Below are 27,282 nucleotides of genomic sequence, written 5' to 3' on the forward strand. Positions count from 1 at the left end.
CTGCCGCTGCTGAAACATACACCTCAGCGCTCTGACACTCACACGCTCTGCTGCTGCTGCTGCTGCTGCTGAAACAACCTGCAGAGGATTTACCATCAAACTCTTCTTTATTTCTCTCAGCATCTTCCTCCTGCAGGACCTCTCCGCCGCCCCGTCAGACAGTTTGAGGGGATCCTGGCTGTGCAGCCCCGAGGATCCGCAGGCTGAGAGCTATGTGAGGAGAGCCACACTGAACCTGTCACTAATAACTCCTCCACAACAACTGGTTTCACATAAGGAGGATAGAGACACATCACACTTCTTCAAAGCCAATGTTGAGCCACACAGAGGGGGGAGCTGCTGGGAGAGTCCTGCATCAGGCCCTTTAAAAACCAGTCAATGATCGTATAGAGATCTGTTAAAGTGCATCATTACAGGCTGAATGTTATTATCCTTTTTAGTCTGCATTGACCTGCTCAGAGGCCTTAAAGAGCCAAGTCAATATTTTCACAGGGAAGACTTGAACATCTCTTTATGAACACCAAACTGCTGATTCTACTGAGTGCTGCCTTTAAAACTGAGGGAGCATTTCTGTGCTGCTGCTTTTAAAATGATCAGACACAGTAACATGAATTTAATATCCAACCTGTTACTCCCCGACATGCAAAAGAAATAAAGAAAACTCATGTTTTATATGTGTCCTATAATACTCATGTGTCTAGATTTACTCTTAAAAGTTGTCAGTTTTGCATTTTTTCCATTCAGCATGATTTTAAATAATATGTAGGGCTGCACAATTAATCACAATATTATCAAAATCACAATACGGCGACAATATCCATTTTTGTCAAGAAAAAAGAAAAATGTAATGCAAAAATGAGCTAATCATACTGCATATTGCAAAAAATAAATAAATAAATAAAGTAAATAATAATAATAATAATAATAAAGATAGAAAAAGTTTTTAAAAAGCACTAGAAAAGTACTAAATATTTACAAGTTAAGCCCAGGGCTCAGCTGGAAATAACAAGACACAGATAAAAAAAAACAGAACGATAATGATAACATGATGAGGTTATTTATTAAGCATTTAATAATAAGGTCGTAAAATGAGATTCAGTTGTAGATCCTTCTGACTGATTTATGGTTCAAATAGAATAAATAGTGTAAATGCAGATTTGCAAGTCTGATCCTCAGGATGAGTAATCAGCAGCAGTTTTGTAGTGTCAGTGTGTGTTGTTTATCAGTAAATTTCATGTTGTTTTTATGATGATACTGACATCTGGAAAAGACAGGAGAGACATACAGCAGAGGACCCTGGCTGGAACTGAACCCAGAGCTGCTGCAGTCTACCAGGTGAGCTACCGGGGTCTCATGTCTGTGGTTTAATGGTGAGAAGCATTTTACCAACATTTGGCTGGTGCTAATGTTTGTGACCTGTTTGCATCTCTCCTATATGTGACATCTCACATGAGGACAATACTGGCGAGATTTCAGTTTCACTAATGGCTGCCCAAATCATACAAGTCTGATATTACACTTGGATATTGTGTGAATTTACAGTATTATACGAATAAGTTTAACTGAGGATCTTGTGCCTGATTTGACTGCCTTACAGGTTTCAGATAAAAGATAAATTCACATTTAGTAAATGTTTGGGGCATACAGTTACACAAAAGCAAAAAGAAACCCTTTGTGTCTGCAGAGAGCTGAGCTTACAGAGGACACTGTATGCAGCATGAGAATACAATGAGACATGGAAGTGGAAGTGGTGTGTTTATGCTAGAAAAGAGTTTGAATGAGAGGTGAAAATCACCTCAATTCAAATTTTCATGGAAACAAGAGAGGGACCGCGGTCTAATTTTGTTCCTCTATGCTAATGGCTGCAGCATTTAGCATTTGTTTTGGTACAGAGACGGGCCCATGAATGAGACTTGTGGTGGACTCTGGCTGGATGTGGATGGTGGGAGGACGGCCGGGTTGTTGTGGCAGGTCTTTATTTTCAGACCCCTCCTGTCCCATTCAGGCCTGACTTGGGCTTGTGGTGCTAACTGGCTGTTAATTGCCTGCTTTTACACAGGCCTTTCTCCACATGCAGAAACCAGCCTCTTCAAGGGAAACTAGCCTAATGAGATTATCTATCAGAGCGTGGGCCTGTCTAGACACCCCAATACACAACCAACCCCCCACCACTGCCTGCAGGCAGCAGAGGACGCCCCCAGGTAAGAGTTACCTGCAGAAAGAGTGTGTGTTGTCATTACACCATTATGGGTTTACACAGAGTTTCCCACCCTGCATCATTTCTCTGATGGAGAAAGTGTAAAGGTGATCGTATATTTGATGTCAGAACATTTCAGTTATCTGTAACACTTTCTATGAAGGTGAATGTCCATAATGCATTATAATCACATCCACAAGACATTTATAGGGCTTTATAAACAAAACAGTTTATAAATCTTTAGACTCATGCATGACGACTCAAAACAAGATTTAAAATGTATCATAAGTGAGGAGTCGATGTCTTCAAAATAAAACATAAAGTGGATGAAAAACATGTTTTTAGGGTCATGTTTATATTGCACTATAAGCACTTTCACAAGACATTATAATCCATTATTAGGCTTAATAAAACTCTTTATAAATGTTTAAAATCATTACACTAAGGTTGATAAAGTATTGGACATAATGTATTTTAAGTTCAGCATTCATAATGCTTTATAACTTTTAAAACAGAATAATATTAACAGTGATGGGTGACACAGCACATCATAACTACCATGACTGTAGTCAGTTATGAAGTCACACAGAGAACTGCTCAAATGTATCATAACAGATTATAAATTATAAGTTTGTGTAATGTAATTATGTCTTATTAGTCAATAATACATTACAGCATGACTTTATGAGCTTTAAATAAAGTGACAGCACTGAGGTAACAGTTTCTGTGAAGGTCATGTCTATAATACATTATAAGCACATTCATAAGACATTATAATGAATATGTAATTTTTTTTTGGTTTTTACAAATGTCTATAATCATGCATTACAACTTATTACAAGGTTTATAAAGTACTATAAGTGCAGCCCATAATGTATTATAAGTCAATCATTCATTATAGCAGTTCTCTATGTGTTGTCATAACTAACTAAAGTCATGGTAGTTATAACATGCTATGTAATCCAGATCTCAGATTCTTCTTTCAAACACTGTTGTCACTTTGGCATCAAGTTATAGAGCATTATGAATGCTGAACAATACACTATTACAATATGTTAAACACCTTGTTGTAAGTTGTAATGCATGATTATAAACACTTATAAAGAGTTCTATAAAGCCTTATAAATATGTTTTGATGTCTAACAAATGTGCTAATAGTGCAATATTAACATGACCTTCATAGAAATAGTTAACTAAATATATTATTTTATTTTTATGTAATTCCAGATGTGCTATAATAAGTTTTATAATAATGTTTCTACTTTGAGAAAACTCACAGGATTATTTCATTTAAATGTTCCCTTCACTGTATTTCCATCAGTTGTGTCAAATGTATTGATCTGGGTATTTATCACGTTGCACAAACACACTAAATGCTGTTTTCTTGCGTGTTTGTGTGTGTGTGAATGATATGTACACAGAATCTGCTGCTGCTGCGAGCTCTGAGCTGCAGCGTGGAAGTGCGTCCATATTTGTTTTAAAGTCTCTTAGCAGTTCATAAAGATGCATTTCCTCCGTCCCCCTTCCTGTGGGGACGGTATCAAGGCTCTGTTAAGTCTCTTTGATTTCAAGCAGCCTCCAATCACAGCAGGGCACTGACTCATCATTGTGCCACTTCAAAGCCTGGGAATGGCTCTCCTGACCCCACCCACCCCGCCGCTCCCCTTAAAAGTCATGGTCACCCCTTTCTGCAGGACTCAAGAGCTGTGCTGCATCAACACTGACTGACCTGTTGACTCTGTGAGCTGCTGGATTTCTTCTTTGTTGTTACACATGAGGCAGGAGACCTCGGCTGAGGAGACACTTGGATATCACAGATACTTGGATTTCTTACTGGCCCTCGGTGCATGAATCTTTTCTGAGCTGTCGTTGAACCTGAAGCATGCAGTCCATCAGAGGTGAGTGTTGACTGACTCTGGGCCTTCGCTGCTGGTTTTGTCTCTGCCTTTCTTGATCATAATTTCCTCAGAGAATCACGGCTGTAATGAACCTTTTTTCCTTCCAGACTTGAAGCATAACTTCAGCGGCCCTCCTCCCTCCTCCATGGCTGCCGGCCCTGACGCCTACCTGCAGGGCAGCAACATCAGGATGACGCTGGAGGACCCTGAACTCTGGAAGACCTTCCATGAGATCGGAACAGAGATGATCATCACCAAACCTGGCAGGTAAGACTCAAGATGTAAGGTGTTTATCAGTGTCACTAATCGTGAAATATTTTGACTCGTGAAGTTTCATCACAACAGAACAATACATTAAGTAATAAATACAGAAGACAATAATAAAATATATGTAAGAAGACAAAAAGGAACAAAAAAATTTAAAATAATCATGTCCTCTGTTGCTGTTTTCGCTCATTTTTCTTTCCTTCTCTGTTCCAGGAGGATGTTTCCACACTGTAAAGTGAATCTTTCTGGCCTTATTCCATGTGCAAAGTACATCTTACTGGTTGACATGGTCCCTGAGGATGGATTCAGGTATAAGGTAAGACTGCAATTAGTTTTCCTCACTAATTAACTGAGTTTCATCGTGATATCAGCCTGAGAAAATGTTCTTTTTACTCTCTAACACATGCAGGAGAAGACAGGACTCCTGCACACTGTCCTTTTACTTACAATAAAGTTTATTAGAGATGGAACATTTTGGTCCTCAGACCTTCATGATGCAAAGCTTTAACCTGTTGAAGGTGAAGTCAAAGAGCCTGCAGGAGGTCTCCTCTCTGTGGGTGTGTCCTCCTACACACCTGAAAAAACTAAAGGTGTTCATCATCATGAACCTTAAAATAAAAGTTAGCCTTGACTCAGCATAGCCATGGCTTTGGTTCACTGGTTTCCAGTATCTCCAGACAAGACACCCCCTGTTTATCACCCCCCACCCCCCCACCCCCCCTCCTGACATTGTACATCAAAGGGTGTTATCTCTTCCTGTTTTTCTATCCCCTGCTGGGAGCCCACTGTACTACCCCCTGTCTCTGTGGGTGGTGCAGGCCAGCAGCAGTCACTCTGCACTCTGCTCTCACACTGTGGGAAGGGAAGAAGGTGAATCTGTAAATCACCTTCCTCAGATTGACTGACTGACTGACTGACTGTCTCCTTCCTACAGTGGAATAAAGAGAAATGGGAGGTGGCAGGAAAAGCGGAGCCCCAACCTCCCTGCAGGACCTACCTCCACCCCGACTCTCCGGCCCCGGGGAGCCACTGGATGAAGCAGTCGGTCTCCTTCCTCAAGCTCAAGCTCACCAACAACACGCTCGACCAGCACGGACATGTAAGTTAACAACAATTATGTGTTTCCAGATGTTCCACTTAGGCAGCAACTTTTTTCCATTATTGATTAATCCAAATATTATTTGCACGAATAATCATTTAGTCTCAAAATGTCAAAAGAGTTGTGAAAAATTCTTCTTTTGTCCAACTAGAAGTACAAAACGGAAAGACTTGTTATTTACTGTCATCACTGACAAAGAAAAGCAGCAAATCCTCACTTTTAAGAAGCTGGAACCTGCAAATGTTTGCTTGAAAAACGGCTGAACTGATCAAAAATAATCAGCTAATTTTCTTCCAGTTGACTGCAGCTCTGATACACTGTATCTTCAAAGGATGTTGGATAATTAAAGTTACAGAAGTGGCCACTAAAGTGCTCTGATTTGATCCCTATCTTCGTCTTTCTCTCTGCAGATCATTTTGCACTCCATGCATCGTTACCACCCGCGCTTCCACATCGTCCAGGCCGACGACCTCTTCAGCGTCCGCTGGAGTGTTTTCCAGACCTTCACGTTCCCCGAGACGTCTTTCACAGCCGTCACAGCCTACCAGAACACCAAAGTCCGTATCTATCACTGAAAACTGCTGCTAGCACGCATTCTTATGTCATTATATCCCAAATTACTAAGTTTTTAACTGATTTGATTTCCCTTCCTACAGATCACAAAGCTGAAGATCGATCACAACCCGTTTGCAAAAGGTTTCCGTGATGAAGGCACAAATAAAAAGAGGTGTGTATCTCATTACTCACATACAAGTACTCAGTTAGTTTACTTTATTTGAAAGACAGAGTCTCATCTACAGATTTCCTCAAGTAATGTGTGTAGTATTTTCTTAATGAACCTGATGCTCCTCTGCAGACGTGCCAACAAGAACCCGGTGTACTTTGAGAAACGTGCCAGGATGTCAGACATTCTGAGGGGTGACTCTGAGGAGGACAGTCCACCAGGTACAGTCTTTAAGACTCTCCTCCTCCTCTTGATGTTTTGACTGTCTTGTCTCGTCCTCCTGAGTTAATCAGGTGATTTGTGTGTTCTTAGATTTCTGCCGCTCTTCATACGAGGGTTACGACGGAGACGATGGAGACCTGCCCAAAAGAAAAGAAGGTGATGTTGTGAAAGAGGAGCGATCCCCGTGGGGAGCTGAGAGGGAGCACAGCGTGAGGACGGAGTCTCCTACTGGGCCGGACCCCAGAGACATGTACAACACAGAGCAGCTGGTTCCTGCTCCGCCTTCCTACCAGCCAAACAGGTTCATACTACTTATAACATATTATAGCAATAACTTTATTTATGAAGCATTTTTTTAAAAAACAGGTAAAGTGATTCACAGACAGACTGAAAAAACATAGTGCAATTAAGAATGTTCATTTTACATTTTAATTTATTCCAAAGTAAAGACAATGAATAAAAATCGCACATAAATTTATAAGGAGTTAAACTAAAGTCTAATTAAAATCCATTTTATAACACTGAGATCTCATGATGTTGCAAAAATGTTTAAATCAAAATCAAAGATTTGTCCCAAATTTTGTCCCACCTGAACCGTAAACAGTCCTGAGAAACTCCACATGTGATATTTGTCATTCAAGTAGGACTTAAACCAGTCAAGAGTGGTCCCTTACATCATGTTGTCATGACAACAAAACTCTGACCATCTTCTTTTTCCTCCTCAGGTTCCACGAGTACGGGAAGTCTCCCTCTCCGTCCTCCAGCATCGGCAGCAGCACCAGTGGTTCAGGACGCAGCAGCTTCGAGTCCAGAGTCCCTGACGTCGCAACGGTCCCCGATCATGACTCTTCAAAGCCACGTACACATGACATCGGTCCCTCGCCCTGCGGCCCCCAGCACCTCCCGGGCCCCCAGGACTACACCGGGGTCCTCAACATGACCATGGCCCAGGCCGGAAAGCCCGGGATGATCGGCCACCACATCTACAGCCCGTATGGCGCCGAGCAGCCGCTGGGCCAGTGGAGTGGCGCCGGTCCCGCACAGTACCCCCCTCCTCACCACCTGACCGCCGACTACACCACGCCGGCCGTGCACCACGGCTATCACCACGGCAACATGGCAGAGTGGAGCCAGTACCCGCTGTTCTCTTACTCCTGCTGGTGAACTGTGAGCTCTGATATGAACTGACTGAAGAGACTTTCCAGCTGATCCACAGATCACAGCTGAGAATGCATGACTGGACTTAGACCAGGGGCTAAAGACCAGGGGCCAGGAGCCAAGATGAGGCCCCAACAGAGTCCTGCTGTGACCTCAACCAAACAACTGAAGGAGCCGCCAGTCGCTGCCGCTCAGACCCACAGGACTCAGACTGGAACCACTGTGTGCTGCTGCTCGTTGTTTTATTGTGGAATTGTCTATTTATTTTGTATTTCATCTCACCTGCAAGTGAAAATATTATTTTTGTAAAAAAAAAGAGAGAAAGAATAAAAGATAAGTGTGCAATTTACTGTATGTCTGTCTTTAAACTGTGATGTGACCTGAAAATAAAAACATAAAAGTAATTTGATGTCATGTTTGTGAAAATGTGTTTAGATTTGTTTTTTTTTTTTTTAGTCTTTTCTGTTACTTATAGGAGAAATGTGTAATATATTTACTGCACTAACTCATAAAATGACCATGATATGTCATCAGCGCTGCAGACAGAGACAGAGTTTTCCCTCCCAGTCCGTGACGTCTGTTCTCGTTTTGGTCACACAGTTTGTGCTCATGAAGGGTCAGAGCTGAATTTTGCTCCCAAACAGACGCCACAGTCTCCTGTTAGTTCTGTTTATACTACTTTCTGTTGTGTTGCATATTTCGTCTTTAACAAATGTTGAAAATATGAAAAGATTCTTTCAGTAGACGCCTAGTTTACATATAACATTTGGCTCATTCTACTGTGATAACAGTATGTAGTTTAACACAGGATCAGAAACATCACTGGTCAGCGGTCAGTGATGCTTCACAAACTATTTTTTTCTTTCTTTTTTTTTTTTACTTATTATACTATACTATTAAACTTATTTTTTTCTCAGCATTTATTTCCTTTCTGTGAAGAAAACTAAATGAAATTGTTACTTTTAAAGTTTAAATTAATTCTTAAGATATGAACTTTTATAAAATCTCACAGGATGAAGAAGCTGCACTCTCAGAACCCCAGTTAAAACAGCCAAAGAGTTCAGAGAACAATAAGAAGAAAATACTGAATTTGCTGAAATAAAAGCCTGTTTAGTCTGTAAGCTTTCACTTATTTTTATCATGTTTTGCAGTATTCAGTTTGCCACATTTTTACCTCACAGTTCAAATCTCTAATTTTCATGAAAAGTCTGTCTACAAATTAGCTTTCGCAAAAATACTATTGTATTTGAATCAGATTGCTGTTGTCAGCCTGCCTGCATCTGTCCTCATCAAATAAACCATAATTAAATAATAATGTGTGATTGTTAAAAATAAAAAACATTCTTGACAGAGAATTGGATAAAAAAAGTTCTAAAGTATCTGAAATATTTATCTCTAGTGAGAGAAAATAATTTGCTCCAAATTCATCCACATGTTCACTACTTAGCTTAATTGTGCAGCTAATCAGTTGTTGTGTGTCGTTATTATTATGCATTAATATGTCATTTAATCAGGGGTCGTCACTTAACTCAGTGATGGTAAACCAAAGGTTGGAAACCAGCAGTGTAAATAATATTTGGAAAATATTTCACTCTATAACTCATCATCAGAATCAGAGTCAGAAATGCTCCTGTTCTTGAACAGACATATATACAAGCATACAGAATTATAAGAACAGTTTATAAGAAGTATGTAAAAAATATATACATTCTACTGCAATATATGAAAGAGATAATATAACAATAACAAATACAAAGTGTGTGAAGATGCCTTTGCCTTGTCTACAAAATATAACAGCAATATAGAGATATGAAACTGCAACATGTAGAAAATATAAGATGAATAGAAATGATTAAATTATGTACAAAAATGTGCATCAAGCTACAATCAGCTTTGTGTAGTTATTATAAATTTAAGTCAGTTTTGCACATGTGAATTATCGCACAGTTATTGTATGACAGTCAGATCACGGCTCCATTCCAATAAAATGAATATCTAAGCAGGTCTTTGTATCTTCAGCTGTTGTTTTGGCCACGAAGCTTTGTTTTTTATCCATATACAAGTTTATTGAACAGATGAGTGTCTTTCCCATCTGCAGCTGTGATGAGCAGCAGCAGCAGCACATCCTCTTCTGCAGTTTGTTTGTATTTGCTCTTTGTTCCTGTAACGAGCAGCACTCTGCACCTTCGACAGGCCCAGCATGCATTAAAGACTTCGTATTACTGCGAGTGCGGCTCACCTGCTGAGGTTTACCCACCGGCATCATAAAGCATCACACGACCCTCGTTCTCCATCTCAATGAGCCTTAAAAAGCATGAAAATGGGGCTGTTGGCTCCCTTTCACCGCTGAAAAACACAGGCCGGGCCCATCGCCTCCACCCTGGGTGGATATGAGCCACTAATGACTGTTGTAAAGGCCAAGGAGGAGGAGGAGGAGGAGGGGGAGGAGGGGGAGGGGAGGCCATGCTTCAGGAACTATTCTGGTGTGGATTTGATTCAGTGAGATTCATTATCTTCTCAGCTGTATGATGCACGTGGTTCATTTACTCATTTTAATGAGCAGAAGAGAGAACTGTGCAAGTTTGTGTGCTGCAGGGTGAGAAGGTCAAAGTGATGAAGTTCAATCTTACGACATCAGATCTCCACGAAGGCAGAATTTTCATTAAACTCAGTGAAGATGGAATCATATCGTCAGGAATTACAAAAATATTTGTATATTTATGTATTATGAATATTTATAGAGGGCCATGTTTATACCATAATAAGTACAAAAGTTTTTCTCAAAGATCTTGTATTGATGATGGGAGAGTCGGACCACTGTTTAAAATCTTCTCCCACACATCCTGAAGATTCTCAGTGGGGTTCAGGTCTGGACTCCAAGAGTCCAATCTTTATGTTCTCTATCAAACTGAAGCCTTTTTTTCTGATTATCCTCTCTGATAAGTGTTTTTTATGCAGTGATCATTTTCTGACCACATTTCTTCCTTGAAGATGATGGTTCACCACGATCCTTCCAGGATTAATAATGTGTTGGACAGTTCTTAACCCAGTTTTAGTTTTTTCATCAGTCTCAGTTGTTTTCTTTGCTTGATGCAGGTCAATAATTTGACTCTTCTGAAACAGAGGAACATCTTTTCCTCGATCACAGGATTTGTCTTCTGACATGGTTGTTGAAGAAATGAGAAGCTGCTCACTGCATCAGTTAGAGTTCAATAACTTGTTACCAGCTGAAACATATTAATCACTGCAGTAATTATCCAATGGAAGGATCTGACCTGTTTGATTATTTAAATCCAGGTGGAGACTTTTTTTTTGGCCAGACAGTATAGAAATCTTCCTCATGCCAGTTTTGCATGTGTCACCCATTAATGGCAGAAACAGGCTCTTTTTTTTTTTTTTCTACATATTTCACGTATAAACTAAAATGTGTAAAACACACTTTTTTGGTGTGTGTAACAGTGGCGGTGAAGAAACTGTGTGTATGTCACAGCATCTGCACGTGTCCAGAAGGATTATTGTCCATCACACAGTGAACAGCAGCCTTTCTGCATCCACAGGTGATTTTCTTTGTTCTGTATTGACTCAAACACGAGTTGATGACCTCCTCTTCTTCATCAGAAGAGAATGAAAGTGAGCACTTAGTGAAATTCCCTCGACACACTCGTGCACAGCTCCTCTGGGTTTAATCTGCATAGCTCTACATCAATGGGTAATTTGGGCCTGTTAACTGCTCTGATAATGGTGCAGCAGATCGACCTGCACTCAGACGCCTGTAAAGGCCCCGACGTGGTGAAGTAAAGTGTGTGACATGTGTCTTAAGTGTCCCCTCGGCGGTGCTGGAGTTGTACAATGAAAAGACTGAAGCATAAACAGCAGCAGCAGCAGCAGGTTGTTGATCCTGATGTCCAGAGCCGAGTCAGCAGATCAGACGGCACGGAGGGGGCCGGCACTACAGTGTGAAACAAAGAGGAGGAGGGGAGGGGAGGGGAGGACAGGGGACAGATGTAGATGAAACAGCAGCAGTCAGCCTTCATAAAGCTGATGGACTGGAGGCCAAATGGAGAGGAACTGGTGGAGACTGGGTGGAATAAAAAGGACATGAGGCCGCAGCTCAAACCAGAACATTCACACAGTTCTTTGCATTTTTAAACAGATAGATTTTAAATATTTTATATTTAGATTCTTAACATGCAGCACTGATTTGTCTTATGTTTATTGTGAGCGCTATGAACCAAATACCAAAACAAATTCCTTGTATGTAAAAAAAACACCAAACAATAAACCTGATTCTGTCATACTGGACTAAAGAAACCAGAAAATATTCACATTTACGAAGCTGGAATCAGGGAATGTTGATGTTTTTTTTTCCTAAAAAAAATGATGAATCAATCATCAAAATAGCTGGCAATTGATTTAATAATAAATTAATTGTTGCAGCTCTAATTCCTGACAATGAGTATTACTGTTTCAAATTTTCTTTGTCATGATGAAAGACACCTTAAATATTATCCTGCATCGACCAAAGTGAGCTGCAGCCTCCCAGCATGCAACGTGGGTTTGTTTTGCATCAATGAAAGCACTGAAATCACAAAGGACATGATGTCAGTTGGAATCATCGAGAGGTTTTCAAAGTAAAACTTGGAGAAATTATTTATGTTTCAGTGCTTTTTGAACATCGACACATTTTAACAATGTTGTGATCATGCAGATAATAAATCGTGATCACGAAAAGACATTTTCATATCGGACAGGACAGGAATTTTCTTTTTTCATGGGGACAGGAGCATTTTACTGGGAGTGAAAATACATTCCCGTTTCACCCTCTAGTATCCATAAGTCTAATAATAAACCTGCAATCACAGAAGGTGATCCTCAAGTGGCCCCTTCAGGTACCTGACTGTTTGTCTCTCAAAGCTCAGGACGTCCGAGCTCTGAGGACGTCCGAGCTCTCTGCTGAGACTATGAATGAAACCTCCGTACTGTCTGATGTAAGGAACCCTGTGGAGAACTTCTCATGCAGATCTGGAAGGTATTTAAGCAGCACACAGAACAAATAATGTGTTTCTCAAATATATTTTTGGTTTGACATCTATAATGCATTCAGTCCAGACATAGAGAACAGTTCTCCTCCGGCTGGGCCGGAACCTCTTCAGCTGTGGTACATTCCCAGAAGCTCAGCAGAACAATAGAAAAACTATTTTACACATACACACACACAAAAAAACAAAAAAATCAAACAAAATACAAAACAGTTTCTTTTATATATCAAGGGTGATAGTTTACAATTATTCATCTGTGTCCTTTTTAAAAATTATTTTAGACAGCTTTCAAGAAACACAGTCAGTAAATATCTTTCTTTTTATAGAAAACAATCTGTAAAAAACATTCGGTTGTCTTCCTCTGAGTTAAGCTAGAATTGTGACAGATTTACCAAAATGGTTTCAATGGAAAGGCATCAGTATTGGAAACAAAGTCTTCTTCGTCAACACGCGTCTCTATGGAAGAACATTTCCACAATGAAGAGCCTGTTCAGTCACTATAATGAGAAACTTTCACAAAATAAGGACTTAGTTTCTCATTACTTTGAGACTCTGACTCTTAAGTTTGAGAAAGTTCCTCATTAAATTGACTTGCAGATTCACACTGGCAGAAATGCTCTTTCATACATTTCAATCCCACTGAGCCCTCACCACGTTTACACTCACACACAAACACACACACTTCTTCTCCAGCTTAATACTCACTCCTTTAAAGCCAAACACATTGGAAAGATACTTGGATTATGACATTATGATATGTACAAAAGCTAATTTATAACAACTGAAACCCCTTTGTCCCCACATCATTCAGATCAGTGCTGGTGACAGGACGTCTTCCTGGTAAGAACTGTTCCTTTTCGCTACAAATGCACACCGAAGAAAAGAAAAATAGATATAGGACAAAATATTACAAGAAATACAGTGAGTACAAAAATAGCACAAAGTTAAGTGCTAACTGAAAGACATCCCAAATGTTAAGTGTAAACATTTCCAATCTGCTACAGGTTGTGAGGCTCCACAGATGAGCCTCGGTTGCAGCCGATTGTCCTAACGTCACCTTTGTGTCCGTTGAAATATCTCATGTACCGATGCAGGATGGAAGTGGCATGCCAAAGTAAAAGATCAGAGTTGAGGACAGCAGGTTCATGCCGCTGAGCGTCAGTCCAGACGCAGGCACCTCAGACGAGGCGTTAGCTGCAGCTCGGAGGTACAGTTAGCACACAACATAAAAAAAGATGCATAAACACGGGACTGGTTGGCCTTAAAGAGACAGTGCAGGGATTATTTTAAGTGAGGCTGTATGAGGTCCTTGTCAATAGTCAATGTATTAACTAAGGCTGCAACTAATCATTATTTTAGTACCAAGTTTTTTCGTCCAGAAAATGTCAGAAAATAGAGAAAAACGTTAAGCACCGTTTCCTAAAGCCAAAGATGATGTCCTAAAATGTCTTGTTTTGTCCACAACCCAAAGACATTCAGTTTACTGTCACAGAAAACCAAAGAAAACAGAAAATATTAATGATTTATCGATTATCAAAAATGTATTAGTTGACAAGTAATCAATCAATCATTGCAGCTCTAGTGTTAGCTTCAGTAGATGAAGGTCGACACGCCGTCAGTTTAGAGAAGCAGCAGGAGAACTGGTGTAGGAAGTTAAATAATGTCCTGCTGTGGACAGAGTCAGCAGCAAAACATTTACACAACTAAATACTATCATCATCAGTTTGAGTTTATGTTATATTTAGAATATTTCCTTTCTGTCAGACAGACTTTCTTGATGGCCAAATATAATTCTCTCCAAAACAACTGACCCCTGTAATTTTATCTCACACAACACAGGAGTGCTCGTCTGCCTCCATCTGTTAGTTAGTTTTGTGTTATTGTGAGACTTTGGCGTTTTACATTATTAGCCCACTTTCATTAAAGTGTGTATTTCTATACATCAGACTGGTAATATGTCATCAAGCCCCAGTTGCCGAGGCCACAAACCCTCTCGGGAGAAAAAGCTCACTTTCACATCCTGAAATTAACACGAAAATGCTTAAAAAGCTGCTGTGCAGCAGGTTGTTAAATAAACATACAAATCTCTCACAATCTCTGGTTCCCCATCCCTCCTGAAAAGGGAGGGTTTCCAAATAGAGAGAATGTATGAGCCTCTTCTTTATTTTGGCAGATGTATAAATTCCTTTTGATGACAATAAACATGAATTACCTTCTGTAACTGATGTTGGATTAGAAGCTAGAAACAACGGTTTTAATAACCAAGACTTTCAGACTGTGTGGTAAAAAGTACGACTACTGAATACAACTGAAACCTCGTCGTCTCTCGGATCAGCGCCTCTCTGACAGAACGGTACAGCTGGACGCAGAGGGAGAAGACACCAGCGGTGAACGACACTGAGGCAGTCAGCCGTTTGGGAGGAGAAGGAGACACGTCCACACCTCTGTCAAAGCTTCGAAAAAAAAAAAATTTGATGCTGAAGCTTTGAATCCCCAAAAAAGGCTAAAATGAGCACGACAGCTCAGCGATCAACCTTTAATGATTAAGATACTGAGCACGCTCAGGTTCAAGTTCAGATGAATTATCAGACATGTCTATAAAACAAAGGTTTGTTTATCACGCAGTGAATCCAAACACACCTCAAGCTGCACTGATATCTATATAATTTTAGTTTTTCTCTCCCCTTAAAGGGAACACAGCCAAGATATTTTGTGTATCCATATGTGCCAGTCTGATGTATTCTGAATATAGTTTACACTTAAACACACTTCGCTTCCTCCACCGGTACTCCTGCTGCTTCTCCAAACTGAGGAGGTGTTGAACTTCATCTACTGCAGGTAATACACTGACTGTGGAGAAGTACCTCATGGAACCACACTTTTAACAATGTGAACTATCCCTTTAAAGGGTAAAAGTCTTTCTTTCCAGGTCCAGTGTGCAGCTGGTTGCAGGAGAGCTTCATAAGCTGATGTGTGATCTGCATAAATGGCACATTACAGACAAGCTGTGAGACTGAAGCCATCATCGTCTGTCACACAGTGACATGACAGGCGATGAGAATACTGCATTTACTCAGTATGGGAGTTTTTTTTTTTTTTTTTTTTTTCATAATGCACATGAGGGAACAATAGCATCAACAAAGATGGCTGCAGTGACGTGTACCATTCCTTTTTTAAGACAGGGGGGTCCGGGAGTTTGGCAGAGTGAGACCAAGCTGTGACAAAACGCTCGGCCTTGTTCAGTTTCAGCCTTCAGAGGCTCAGATGTCCATGTAATCGTCCTCCTCCTCGTCCGACTCGCTCTCCAGAGACGACTCCTGGCTGGACGTCTCCTGCACCTCCAGCGCCGGCTGGCTCAGAGTGTCTTTTTTCACCGTGGCTGCAGACTGAGACGACAGGATGACGTTCTGTACAGGACGAGACAGCAGGGGGCGCTGTTGAGTGTTAGAGACCAGACTGCAGTTTATGCCTCCGTCACACTACATAGCTGTCACAGTTGTCACGTCTCTGTACTGTTCACACTACACAACTGTCTATCTCGTTATCAGGAATCTGAAAGTCGTTGTGGCGACAGTGGGTCACACATTACAAGATCTTTTTAGGTCTGCACCCAACAGTGATTTTTTAAAAAGATTAATCTAATGCTTATGTTTCAAATTAATCCAACAATTAAGATAAAAGATAAAATATTCCTTCATTAGTCCAACGATGGGGGGATTTACAGTGTTACAGCAGCAAAGTGAAGAGCAAAAAAAAAGAGGAACTGTAAAAAATACAAACAAAATGAACATTTATCAATTAATCTATTATTTTATTTTTATTCTTTTAAATGTATCTATAATAAATATCAAAAACATGTCTCATTAATATTTCAATAATGTATTCACTTATAATCCTAAAAAATGGACACATACAGTAAAGCACATTAGAATAATGATAATAGTGGCATATTTTGAAGTCTGATTTCCACTCTATTTAATAAACTCCATGTCAGATGCCTGATCAGAAAAATACTGGATCTTAAATTCAGAAGTAGCTGTGATGCAGATTAATTCAGTTAATAATCACTGCATCAACCCTTCACTGAACCGCAGTATTGAAGAATATTATTTCTAAATTTGTCTAATTTTATACAAAGTACGTCTCGTTTCGTCTTACTGGACTAGTCTGAGCGAGGAAGAATAGATTTAAAAAGATTTGATCTTTTCTTGAGATCACTTCTGAACAGTTCATACAGAGAGACTGAGTGCCAAGTGAGTGCTGATTTGCTTTTGATCGGGAGAAAACTGTTGCTGAGTGAATTAAAAAAAAAAAAAAAAAAAAAATCAGGGCTACGATCTTATTCCATGAATAGTTAGAATATTTTGAGGCAAACTGCATACCTTGAGTCTTTGTTTGGTTTCCTCTGAGATGCTGCCTTTTGGAGAGAGGAGCGTGGGTGTCGGAGGCGTTACTGTGATTTCTGGCGGGAACTTGGTGACGGTGGAAGGGATGAAAAGCTTTGGCATGTTGGGCGGGACACGGGAGCGGATTCGGTTAGGGTCTGGAAGCTTTGATGGCTCATTGCTGGCATACGGCTGCTGCTGGTCTGAGAGAGAAAAAGAATAAATATTAGACCATTCTTAAGGCATCATTAATTCAATCTAAGTATCCTGCCGTGATCTTTTCTGTCACACCTCTGACTCAAGGGTTCTGACCTGGGCAGGGTTGTGCGGTGCTACATGTGGCAGTTTCCTCCTGGAACCAGCCTGCTGATGATTCCTGCCCCTGGGATACAGTGGCGAGTTTCATCTGTTGACAAAGGTGGGACTCCTGCTGTCGGTACGAGAGTCCCTCTGAGGGCTCCTCCCGCTCCTCTGTGGACAAAAAAACAACATGCCAACAAAATACAATAAAAAGTTAAAATAACACCATCAGCGCTGAATATTGGGCAAAAACACATAATTAATTATCTAAATCAGACCCTTTACCACAACTTTATGTTATTTAGTTTTTTACAGGAAATAAACTGACAACATGACAATGTTTTTGTGTTATTAGTCACGGAAAAACACCAAGAAAACTTGGCATGAAGATCTCTGTGAAGACATTGTGTCTGTACATTTACTCAGAATTCTGTGTTTGATGGGACTTTAGTTGTCATCATCAGAGAGCTGTCTGAACTGAGCACATGTGAACTAAGTGAAACTCCCCCCTGCAGCTCAGACAGACACAAATGAAAACAAAAATGATCTAATACTCTTTCAGGCTTCTCCACTAATGTTGCCTTGGAAACCATTACATAATACACAGTGCTGCAGTGATGCTTGATACTAACCTGTGCATGAGTGTGTGTGCATGCAAATACTGTATGTGTGTATGCAACGACACTTTTAGATGAATCTGCTACACCTTCAGAGGTATTCAAACTTAAATAACTTTAGGAAATTTGAAGAGATAAACACAAACTGATCCTGGTTACAGACACATGATGTAATCAATGTCCACAGATGAAATATATGATCATAGTTTCAGTCCGGTGCAGTCCGTCCTCTTTCTGATGACATAAGGCTGACAGGTCACATGACCTTCAATGAGACTAGCCTGGTTTACCACTGAGTGCAGCTGTAATAAATGATAAGATGAATTCTGTCAAGTTTGCTGTGAGGCAGTATTGTGGGTTCACAATTATGGAAAAAAAAAAAAGAATGAATACAGCCATGTTGCAGAACTCCCCCGCCAAGTTCCAAAAGCAGGTAGATTTATAGTTTGGTGCGTAAATTTTGGAAGGATATCTGCTACACTGGCAGGTAAATGGTTGCAATATTGTCATGTAATGAAAAACTATGCAGAGAGTCTCTACCACAGAGGAACACAGGTACCTCATGGTGCATTCAGGTGCACCGCGTGAACTCAGGAATCTGTTCTCAAGTTTCTTTCTTTTTTTTTTTTTTTTTTCCTTATTTTTGTTTTTGAAATTTGTGGGCTTAAATGTCATTACTGTCCTGTCCTTTCACAACAGAATTTTAATAATTAGAAAGTAAAATAATAACATTAATCCATTCACTTCTACAGAGCAGATTTGAAAATCTTGATGTATGATTTTCAAATTGTTTTATACTTATACTCAATATTAATGATTTTAAGAATAATGGATTAATAAATACTGCTACATGAAGAACAGAGGGCTTCAAATAGATGTGACTGGTGATCGTATCAGCTGATAGAGTGTCCACTGATTTGTGATTTTGTGCCCCAGAAATCTTGACTGAAGCACCCTAAAAACAAAACTCCACAGTTTTAGATTCATACATCTCTAAAGCAACAACTGTGTTAAGTTTGTTACCTGTAAGATATGAAAGAGGTGAACTTGAGCTCAGGTTTCACAGACTGCAGTAAAATGAAAATGGGCAAAAACAGAGGAACCGTCTGGATGAGATACAAATGCAGCAGCTCCACTTACTGAGCGCTATCTGCCAGAAAATAAACAAAAACAACAACATGACTGTCCTCAGTGTCCCCAAATGCTGTTTACTGCCCTCTAAGGGCTCCACTGGCTTCATACAAAAATCAGATTATTATTTTTAAACAATCAAATCTACTAACTAAAAAGAAGGGATTTAAATATTAAGAAGATGAGACTAATAAATAAACTACATATTGGAGATTCAAACTCACTGGTTGAGTTTAGACCATCAGGAGAATTTAGGCTGCAGACACCGGGTGTAGGGATGACATCTTTCGATGTTAAATATGAGATAAACAGAAAATTTATCCAGCAGAATATTCATGATGAGGCTCAGCGTTAATGATTATGCAAAAACCCCTCCAGAAGCTCATGTAGGCAGAAAGAGAGTCACAATCTGGAGGACACTGATTTCTAAAACTCTTGTTGGGGGACTGACAAAAACCCAAAAGGCAAAAAATATAACCAGGCCAGAGAGTCTGCTGTTATGTAACAGAGCTCAGGAAGTCCACAGGCGCCCCCTGCTGGTCACATGCAATAACATGCACTCTAGAATCATTACAAACTGAACTGACAACTGCAAAGCATCGCCTCGACTACATCAGCAATATTTCAACAAAGCATCAGTGAGCTCAATAACTGTTTAAGATATCTGTGCAAAAACATTTTAAAACACTTAAAGGGATAGTTCAGATTATTGATAGTCAGTGTTTTACCTACAGTAGATGCCAGTCGGCATCTCGCCAGTTTGGAGAAGCAGAGGACACATGCATTGAAGCTGAGCAAAGACCTGCTGTGGACAGGGTCAGCAACAAAAACATTTCACAATAATCAACATCAGTTTAAGTGTATGCTATATTTAGAATATTTTTACCACTGAAACACAACTTTTTCTAAGGTGAAACTGCAGTTACATAAGTCAAACTACCGCTGCCTTGATTGGTTAGTTTGTTTGTGTTACTGTGTGACTTTGGTGAATCTAAACTATTCTTTTAACTTGAGTTACATAACAATACAAACATACTAACCGCTCAAGGCAGCGGTAGACCAGCGACTCCTGTGGTCTTGCAAAGTAAAATGACTGATCTCACCTATGGTTTACACCTATGATATTTGGTTTACACAGCACCAGTTTAAAATTTGGAAACATCTTCTAATTCAATGCGTTTTTATTTTTATTTTAATTTTCTACATCGTACATTAATACTGGAGACATCAACACTATGAAATATGGAATTATGTAGCAAGCAAAAAATGTGAAAACAAGGCAAAACATGTTTTATGTATTAGTCCTAAAAAGCAAAAAGACTTGCACATTGTCTTTTGCATTTGCAGTCAAAGATTTAATAAGACTGTGGTTATTTAATCTTTGTTTGTAAATGCAGAGGACAGTGTGTGAGAGTCTCTTTGGTTTTTAATGTAGATCCATGGTCTTCTCCTACACACCTATAAGTGTGCCAAAGTTTTTTACTCTTTGATATTTTAGATTCTTCAAAGTTGCCACTTTTTGCTTTGATGACAGCTTTGCATACTGTTGGTATCTGAACCATTTCTTAGTAAACTAAAGAAAAAACACTGAAAGAGACGTGTGTCCAAAGCTTTAACTGGTACTGTTTCCCGTTTCCTGTCAGAAAAGCTTGTCTGATACACTGATATTGATTTTTTTGTTTTTAGGTGGACCTTTTTTAAGTTCCTTAAATACGTTCTGTTTCTGACTCTGTCCACAGCAGTACATTGGTACCTCTGCTGCTTCTCCAAACTTGAGGTGTGTTGACCATCTACTGTAGGTAATACACCGACTATGAGTAAGCACCTCATACATCGACACTTGCAATAATCTGAACTATCCCTTTAACAGCCATGCAGTATATTGATGCGCTGTGCTGCGTGGAGGCCACTGTACCTGTGTATGGTAAGAAGGCCATGGCTGCAGCTGGGTGGCCTGCTGCTCTCCTGTGCTGCGGCTGCTCGTGGAAGCCCGAGGCTGGAGGTCTGGGCAGCTTGCTCAGGGGCTCGTACACCACTTTGGTTTGGCCGTCCTGTGTCGTGGACAGCGGGTGGCAGGCGGTGTGGCTAAGCAGGACGGGGGTCGGCAGGGAGGCGGGGAAGAAGATGTCTCGGTGCTCCTTAGTGTACTTGGGTGTGGCCGGAGCATCGCCTGCAGACTGTTGGAGACAGAAGAAGAAGAAGAGCAGTGGTTGTGAGGAGCTGTGACTGACCTTGGGCGTCCATCTGCAGCAGCGTTAACCCTCCTCTGTTCAGAAATGAACATCCTCTCCTGGTCACAGACTCAGTGCCAGAGGGGAAAAAAAAAAGAAAGAGTCGATCCCGCTGCACTTTTCAAACAACACACATCAGCAACATTAGTCTCGGCTCTTTCACATAAGAAGTAATGAAATCCTTTACAGAGCTGCAGTGATGTCGTCCCCCGGGGTTCACGGGCTGACTCCTGTGCTGGACTCTGTGTTGGGTGCTGGCGAGGAGCACGGCTCTACACCGCACCACATCCCTCTGAGCCACTTTTCCGTGTGTCCTTTTGAGGACCACTTATAAACACAAGAGCTGCACAAACAACCTGTGACAACAGCCGCCCTGCTCCCACAGCCGCTGTCATGGCAACACGGAGGAGCACCGGTAAAAGAAGTGAATTCACCTTCTCTAGTTTTCTATGAGCAATGGATGAAAAGTTAGATGAAAACTTGCCTGAATACGCCTGTAAATGCAGCTCTTTAGGCTAATATGTATGAAAATTAATAGTTACACTTTATTTGAAGGGGTGTACATGAGACTTATTAGAGTGTCATAACCATGTCATAGCACCTGTCATGAACATGAAAGAGTCTTTATGAATGTTTGCCATTGCCATTGAGAGTCAGTTCTGTCATTTTTAATGCAAAGTTGACATTGTTTGAGATGTCTTTGTTATAATGACATGACATAAACTGAGTCAAAAATGTCTTTGTAACAACTTGACATAAACCAAGACAATAACATCTTTCTTATGACAACATTAACTAAAGCAAATGTCTTTGTTATGACAACTTGATATCAACCAAGACAAAATATCATGTTTGTTATGACAACCTGACACTGTCAAACTGTTTAGCTTTAATGTTTTAACGTGACATCAAACTGTCATACGTGGTTGGTTTTGACACTGGCTGTCATGAGACTATTATAACTGTAATGAATATTTCCTACACCTCATTTTGGAATTGTTGTAAAGATGTTTTATCACACTGTCAAATGCATTCATAACAGTGTCATGAATGATTTCCTGGCCAGTTTGACAACAGGTAATGCAGTACTGAGGTGATTTTCTTGATGGGTTTGGCTCCTGGTACCCCGGGACTGAGGCAGCTAGTGCGGTGGCTAGCTACACAGCTACCTGAGCTAACTAGCTAACGCCAGCAACAGATAACAGCAGACAGTGGCTAGCCTACTTTAGCAACAAGCAAAGTAGCTAACTGCTATCTGTCCGTCAGGTAACTCTGTGACCTACATCACTTTGGTACTGTACTTGTCAAACTGGCCTTATAACATTCAATGACATCTTTATGACAAGTCTAACTTATTGATGACACTGTTACAAAATAATTTGACAGAGTAATAAAACTTAATGACATCTTTATGACAAGTCCAAAGCGCACCACATTACTTGAGGTCAAGTTTTAATGTTGTGTTAAAACATAAAGCTAAGCACCTTCTTTAAGTTTAAAAAAGTCAAGCTGTCATAACAAAGACATCTCACCCAAACAATGTCAACTTTGCATTAAAAATGACACAATTGACAGAATGAGAGTTAATAACAGTCATATAGACTCTTTCATGTTCATGACATGGTTATGACGAGGGTTGTAAATTTTGCGTATTTTCCTTAACGGATATTTGAAAATGCTAACAATCCATAAATCAATTAATCATTAATAATAAATAAGAAACAAAATGCATATTTTGTTTTTTCTTTTTATATGCAATTTAATTTTTTGTTGTTTCTTCTTTCATTTTTTTCTGATTTTAAGTTTTAAAGTTTAGTTATTTATCAAATGCCTCCACCAGACAAAATAATGTAAAATGCCACATGATTACTGCCATTTCTAGGCTAATTAATGATTAATGATTAATATATTTTTAATTGTTTTTAAGTGTTGCCAAGCATGTTAAAAAGTAAGTATGGCTTCATATTATTATATTTTCCACAGAGAGCTTGTACATCAGAGGAACATTTGATTAATATGTTTAACAGTTTTGTCAACATTTCAAAGGCCCAGAGGCCACAATAAACACCTGTCACAAAGAGCAGCGTTTGACAGATACATTATGTTAGCACAAGATAATTTGGCAACGACAGAGCTCTCCTCTTGTACCATTTTTCTCGACCTGTCTGCTGGGAGTTGAAGTCAAATTGTGTTCTGAATCAGAGCCGTGTGTGATGAAGCTCCCTACGGGATTCACAGGCAAATCAAACAAAGTAGCCTTCCAGAAGCTTAGACAGCAACAGATCCTTCAGCTCGCCGACACAGAGAGAGAGTGAGCGGCACAGCAGCTTCAAGCATGCACCAGCGGCTCCACAGCCAGCTCTGATGATTCATATCTCATGAATTAAACATCGCCAACAAAGACACCAACAAGTCAGCTGGACTGTGTGCATTAGAAAAGCACTGTACCTGAGAAAATTGCAGCACATATCATGCAGCCGGCGTGGAGGCTCCTCGAGTGTTTCCTGTGTGGTGAGAGTGGGCTGCTGGCAGCCAAACTGAGGTCCCACAGTTTGAAATGAAATATGGTTCTGTGCAATTATCGAGATTGGGCTTTAAATCAGATTAGAGCAGCTGTAGATGTCGCGTACAGGTTTGGTCGTCTTTCCAACACAATTGGGCCAGAGAGACCCGGCCAAGCGAACATTTTAATTAAATGGCCTGCCCAAATGGGACTGTAGCTGGAGCTCCTTTGACAAGCAAACGTCCACATTCTTTGATGAGGAAAGCCTCAACATCTGCCTGAAGTGTGACAATATAATACAAAGTATGAATGCTCTCAAAGAGCTTCAGCATCAAGCAGAGGAGAGTAAAAACCAAAAAGAGACATTCGTTGACAGTAGCATTTAACATGGACATTCTTTCCTCGTGATATGGCATCAAAATGGGGGAGCAAACAATACACAGCACCACACAGCTGATTTACAGCTCAGCAACACACGGGCGGATCTTGCTCTGCACTTGTGGGGGCTTGAAGGAATGTGTGAATCTGTAAAAAGCGAGCAAGAATTTTTCATGTCCTCGAGCTGAGAGCTCCAAGGTGCCTACTCATTTTTCCCACCACATACAAACACAACCAAAGGCAAACCACGACATGAGCTGGTGGCATCATAATTACACATAAAGAGCAGTTACATTAGGCTGCAGAACACACTCGTTTTGCAGAGGCACCCTATCTTATTATCATCAACACAAAGCACTACATGCAAAACCGTGGCCCACGCCCAAACCCAGCACAGAACTGATTTTATGATCCGCGCATTTGTTTTGGCACAGGCTTTTCATTTTCTGGATGCTTTTCCTGACGCAACCCTCCTCATGTATCCAGTCTTTGGACCAGTAAACAGGAATGGACTGGTTTGTGCATCCCAAGAGGCTGGGGAGCGACATACTGTACACTGTATATACGTAACGTTATATCATGTTTACCAGACAGTTGTCACAGGACTGGACTCCACATAAAACATTAGTCACCAATTAAACTACACATACACATAGTAAAATAAAAAACAAGACTAGAACTTAAACTGTGACTGCTCAATTCAGCAGCTCTGCTTTCATAAAGCAAATTTCCTGTTCACTCACTCCACTCAGAGAATCCTTATATAAAGACTTTTTTAAAGGAACTACTCTTCCCATAAACCATTGCGAATGATACCGTTTCTTCTTAAATTTGTCATGTTTATTTTGTCAATAACAGTGTTGTAATATGTTTGTGTTGTGTGTGTATATATTCACTCAGGGATTATGTTATTCGTATGCTTCACGTTAGCCACATTACTAGCCAGCCTGCTACCAGAACTACCCGTTCACAAACATTTCAATGGGAACAGCAAGCTCTGCCAATCAGAGATAGTGCTGTTACACTGTAGGATTGTGGGTATTATAGTACTTCTCCATGACATGATGAATAAAACGCAACAACAACCAACATTTCACAATCTCATATCGCTGTCTCAGGTCTAAACCAGGTGAGCTTAGCTCCTATCCCAGCTATCTTCCGAGATCAGGGTTGGCTGGTCTGGCAGGGTGATCCGTCTCCACTGATCCACTGATCGATTGCCTGATTAATGAGTGTATTTCTGCCGTCTATCATGTAGATATACCTGCCGTACTTCACCACCTCACCAATGTTTGCTCAGATGTAAGCTAGTTTTAGCCTTGTTTAGCATCGTGTTATATCATGTACGCAGCTGTTAGCTAACTTTACACAAATACTTTCACAGGGTTCTTGTTTTAAAAAGTGTGAGATGGTAAAATTAAAACGTCAGCATAAATGCATAAAACATAATTTTTCTAATTCCACAAGTTATTGACGAGGACCTGATAAGACAAACATGAAATATTACTTCAGGAATAATGAAAAGTTTGTTTTAATAAAATGAACTATTGATGTTTAATGATTTTGTAGTCAATATGTGCTTATAATCATGAACAGAAAAATGCAGATTTATCATGTGTACATACTTTTTAAGATTTAGGATTACACCTTTTCCTTCCACTCCTCTTCCCTCCTTCCTTCTATTAATGATGCAACCTATCACTTCCTCCTTTTTGACCAATAGGCTTGTTCTCATAGAGAACCATCCTCCCACTCAGCTCATTAGTGTAACACAGTAGAGGTGTGTAAAGTACTGCTGACGACTCTGATGAAGACATGTGTCTGTCACAACATGTTGGTTTCTTAAATACACATTACCATGTCACAAATAAAGGCATTTTAGTTTTGCACAAACCCCACAGTCTGCCTGAGATTGTTTTTGAAGGAGACTTGCATTTCACAATTTTGACCATATATTTGTCATCAGATGACTTAGAATTGAAGTTGAAATAAAAAAAGATACCAATTTTAAAACATCTGGTGCAGACATGAAGTGAAGCAACATACTGGAGATATAAATACAAGCAAATTAAACAAAATCAAAAGTGCCCACACAGCCGTTTCAGTAAATATATAATGTACGATTGTAGGTCCAACCAGGTTTTAACACATTTAAGAGATGCTGCTTGTCACACTGTGCCTCATCTGCATCATCATCTCAGTGTTGTGTGTTTATGTGTGAAAATTTGACAAACAAAAGCGGAGACAGAACCAACACAGATAACACAAAGACTCAAGCAGAAAATAAGACGATAGGATCAGTGAACTAGGAAAAGAGACTTATTTTGCCCACAGCTACTTCTCATGAGCCTGAGGTTCGGGGAACATCACCGTGACAACAGGATGTGGGCAGAGAGACCCTTGTTGACTGTGTGGGCAGGAGGAGGGATGTTAGGAAGGGGGAGTAACCGACACAGGATGAGGCAGAGCAGCTAATGATTCGATGAGGAATATGAGTCCCGAAGACAAAGCAGAGTTAATAGTTGGTTTAGCTGAAACCATTAGATTTGCTACAGTTACACACACACTTATTTAATGTATTCAGATATCTCTATCTGTCATTTTGCCTTGTAAATCATATGCACACGGCCTGTGCAAATAAGCAACGTGCATACCAACGCTCAGCTGAAACCGATGACAAGTTTGGAAACGTCTGTGTGAGGCGGAGGGGACAACAGGGAGCATTCACACCACGCTTTGGGCTATTTTTAGAACTGGCAGGCTGGAGCAGGATAGACTCGAGAAAGTCGGGGAATTACCAAGTTATTTATCAGTTTAGAACATTTTACTACCATTTTACTACTGCTGCATGTTATTTCCCCACAGATAACAAGATAAAACATCCATCCTTTTGTAAGCTACACAGCAGACAAGTAAAATCAACACTTAGAGCAACATTATCTAACTATTCTACCTAAAACAGCAGCTTCAAAATCATTTTGATGCTACACTAACTTAGAATTGGGTGAATGGCGCCACGTATGTTTGGGACATAATGTTTTACTGGACTAAAGTCACCACCAACTACATACGTGACTAATATTTGGGAAACTGGATCATATGTTATGGAGAAAATGTTTTCTGGTTTTCCTGA

At 40.1% G+C, this 27,282-nt stretch overlaps 3 protein-coding genes across 9 annotated transcripts in view; 1 reads left to right on the forward strand and 2 right to left on the reverse strand.

The window, feature by feature from the left end:
* Positions 1-3,893: 3,893 nt before the first annotated feature.
* On the forward strand, positions 3,894-7,974 carry tbx16 (T-box transcription factor 16). The gene is made up of 9 exons (XM_084727823.1): positions 3,894-4,095; positions 4,203-4,362; positions 4,576-4,678; positions 5,297-5,461; positions 5,872-6,018; positions 6,118-6,188; positions 6,318-6,406; positions 6,498-6,708; positions 7,133-7,974. The coding sequence occupies exons 1-9, from the start codon at positions 4,080-4,082 to the stop codon at positions 7,569-7,571; spliced, it is 1,401 nt and encodes a 466-aa protein (XP_084583949.1). The 5' UTR covers positions 3,894-4,079; the 3' UTR covers positions 7,572-7,974.
* A 7,152-nt stretch (positions 7,975-15,126) lies between these two features.
* Positions 15,127-17,213, reverse strand: LOC146319782 (calcineurin-binding protein cabin-1-like). Its single transcript, XM_084727832.1, has 2 exons — positions 16,987-17,213; positions 15,127-16,011 (listed from the first exon to the last, which is right to left on the reverse strand). Exons 1-2 carry the CDS (start codon positions 17,110-17,112, stop codon positions 15,865-15,867), a joined length of 273 nt encoding a protein of 90 aa, XP_084583958.1. The 5' UTR covers positions 17,113-17,213; the 3' UTR covers positions 15,127-15,864.
* The window catches only part of LOC146319783 (calcineurin-binding protein cabin-1-like), a 62,098-nt gene continuing 51,890 nt past the window's right edge, over positions 17,075-27,282 (reverse strand). For 6 of the 7 annotated variants that reach the window (XM_084727831.1, XM_084727830.1, XM_084727827.1 and 3 more), the window contains 2 exons: positions 20,953-21,214; positions 17,075-17,460 (listed from right to left, as the gene is read on the reverse strand). In XM_084727831.1, coding sequence (XP_084583957.1) covers positions 17,288-17,460; positions 20,953-21,214 — 435 coding nt within the window. In that variant the 3' untranslated portion in view covers positions 17,075-17,287. Of the gene's footprint in view, positions 17,461-18,929; positions 18,974-20,952; positions 21,215-27,282 lie in introns of all 7 variants that reach the window. The other variant, XM_084727829.1, reaches the window with a different exon arrangement.

This window comes from Lutjanus erythropterus, chromosome 10, assembly GCF_056507025.1.
Source record: "Lutjanus erythropterus isolate fLutEry1 chromosome 10, fLutEry1.hap2, whole genome shotgun sequence".
Taxonomy (NCBI): domain Eukaryota; kingdom Metazoa; phylum Chordata; class Actinopteri; order Lutjaniformes; family Lutjanidae; genus Lutjanus; species Lutjanus erythropterus.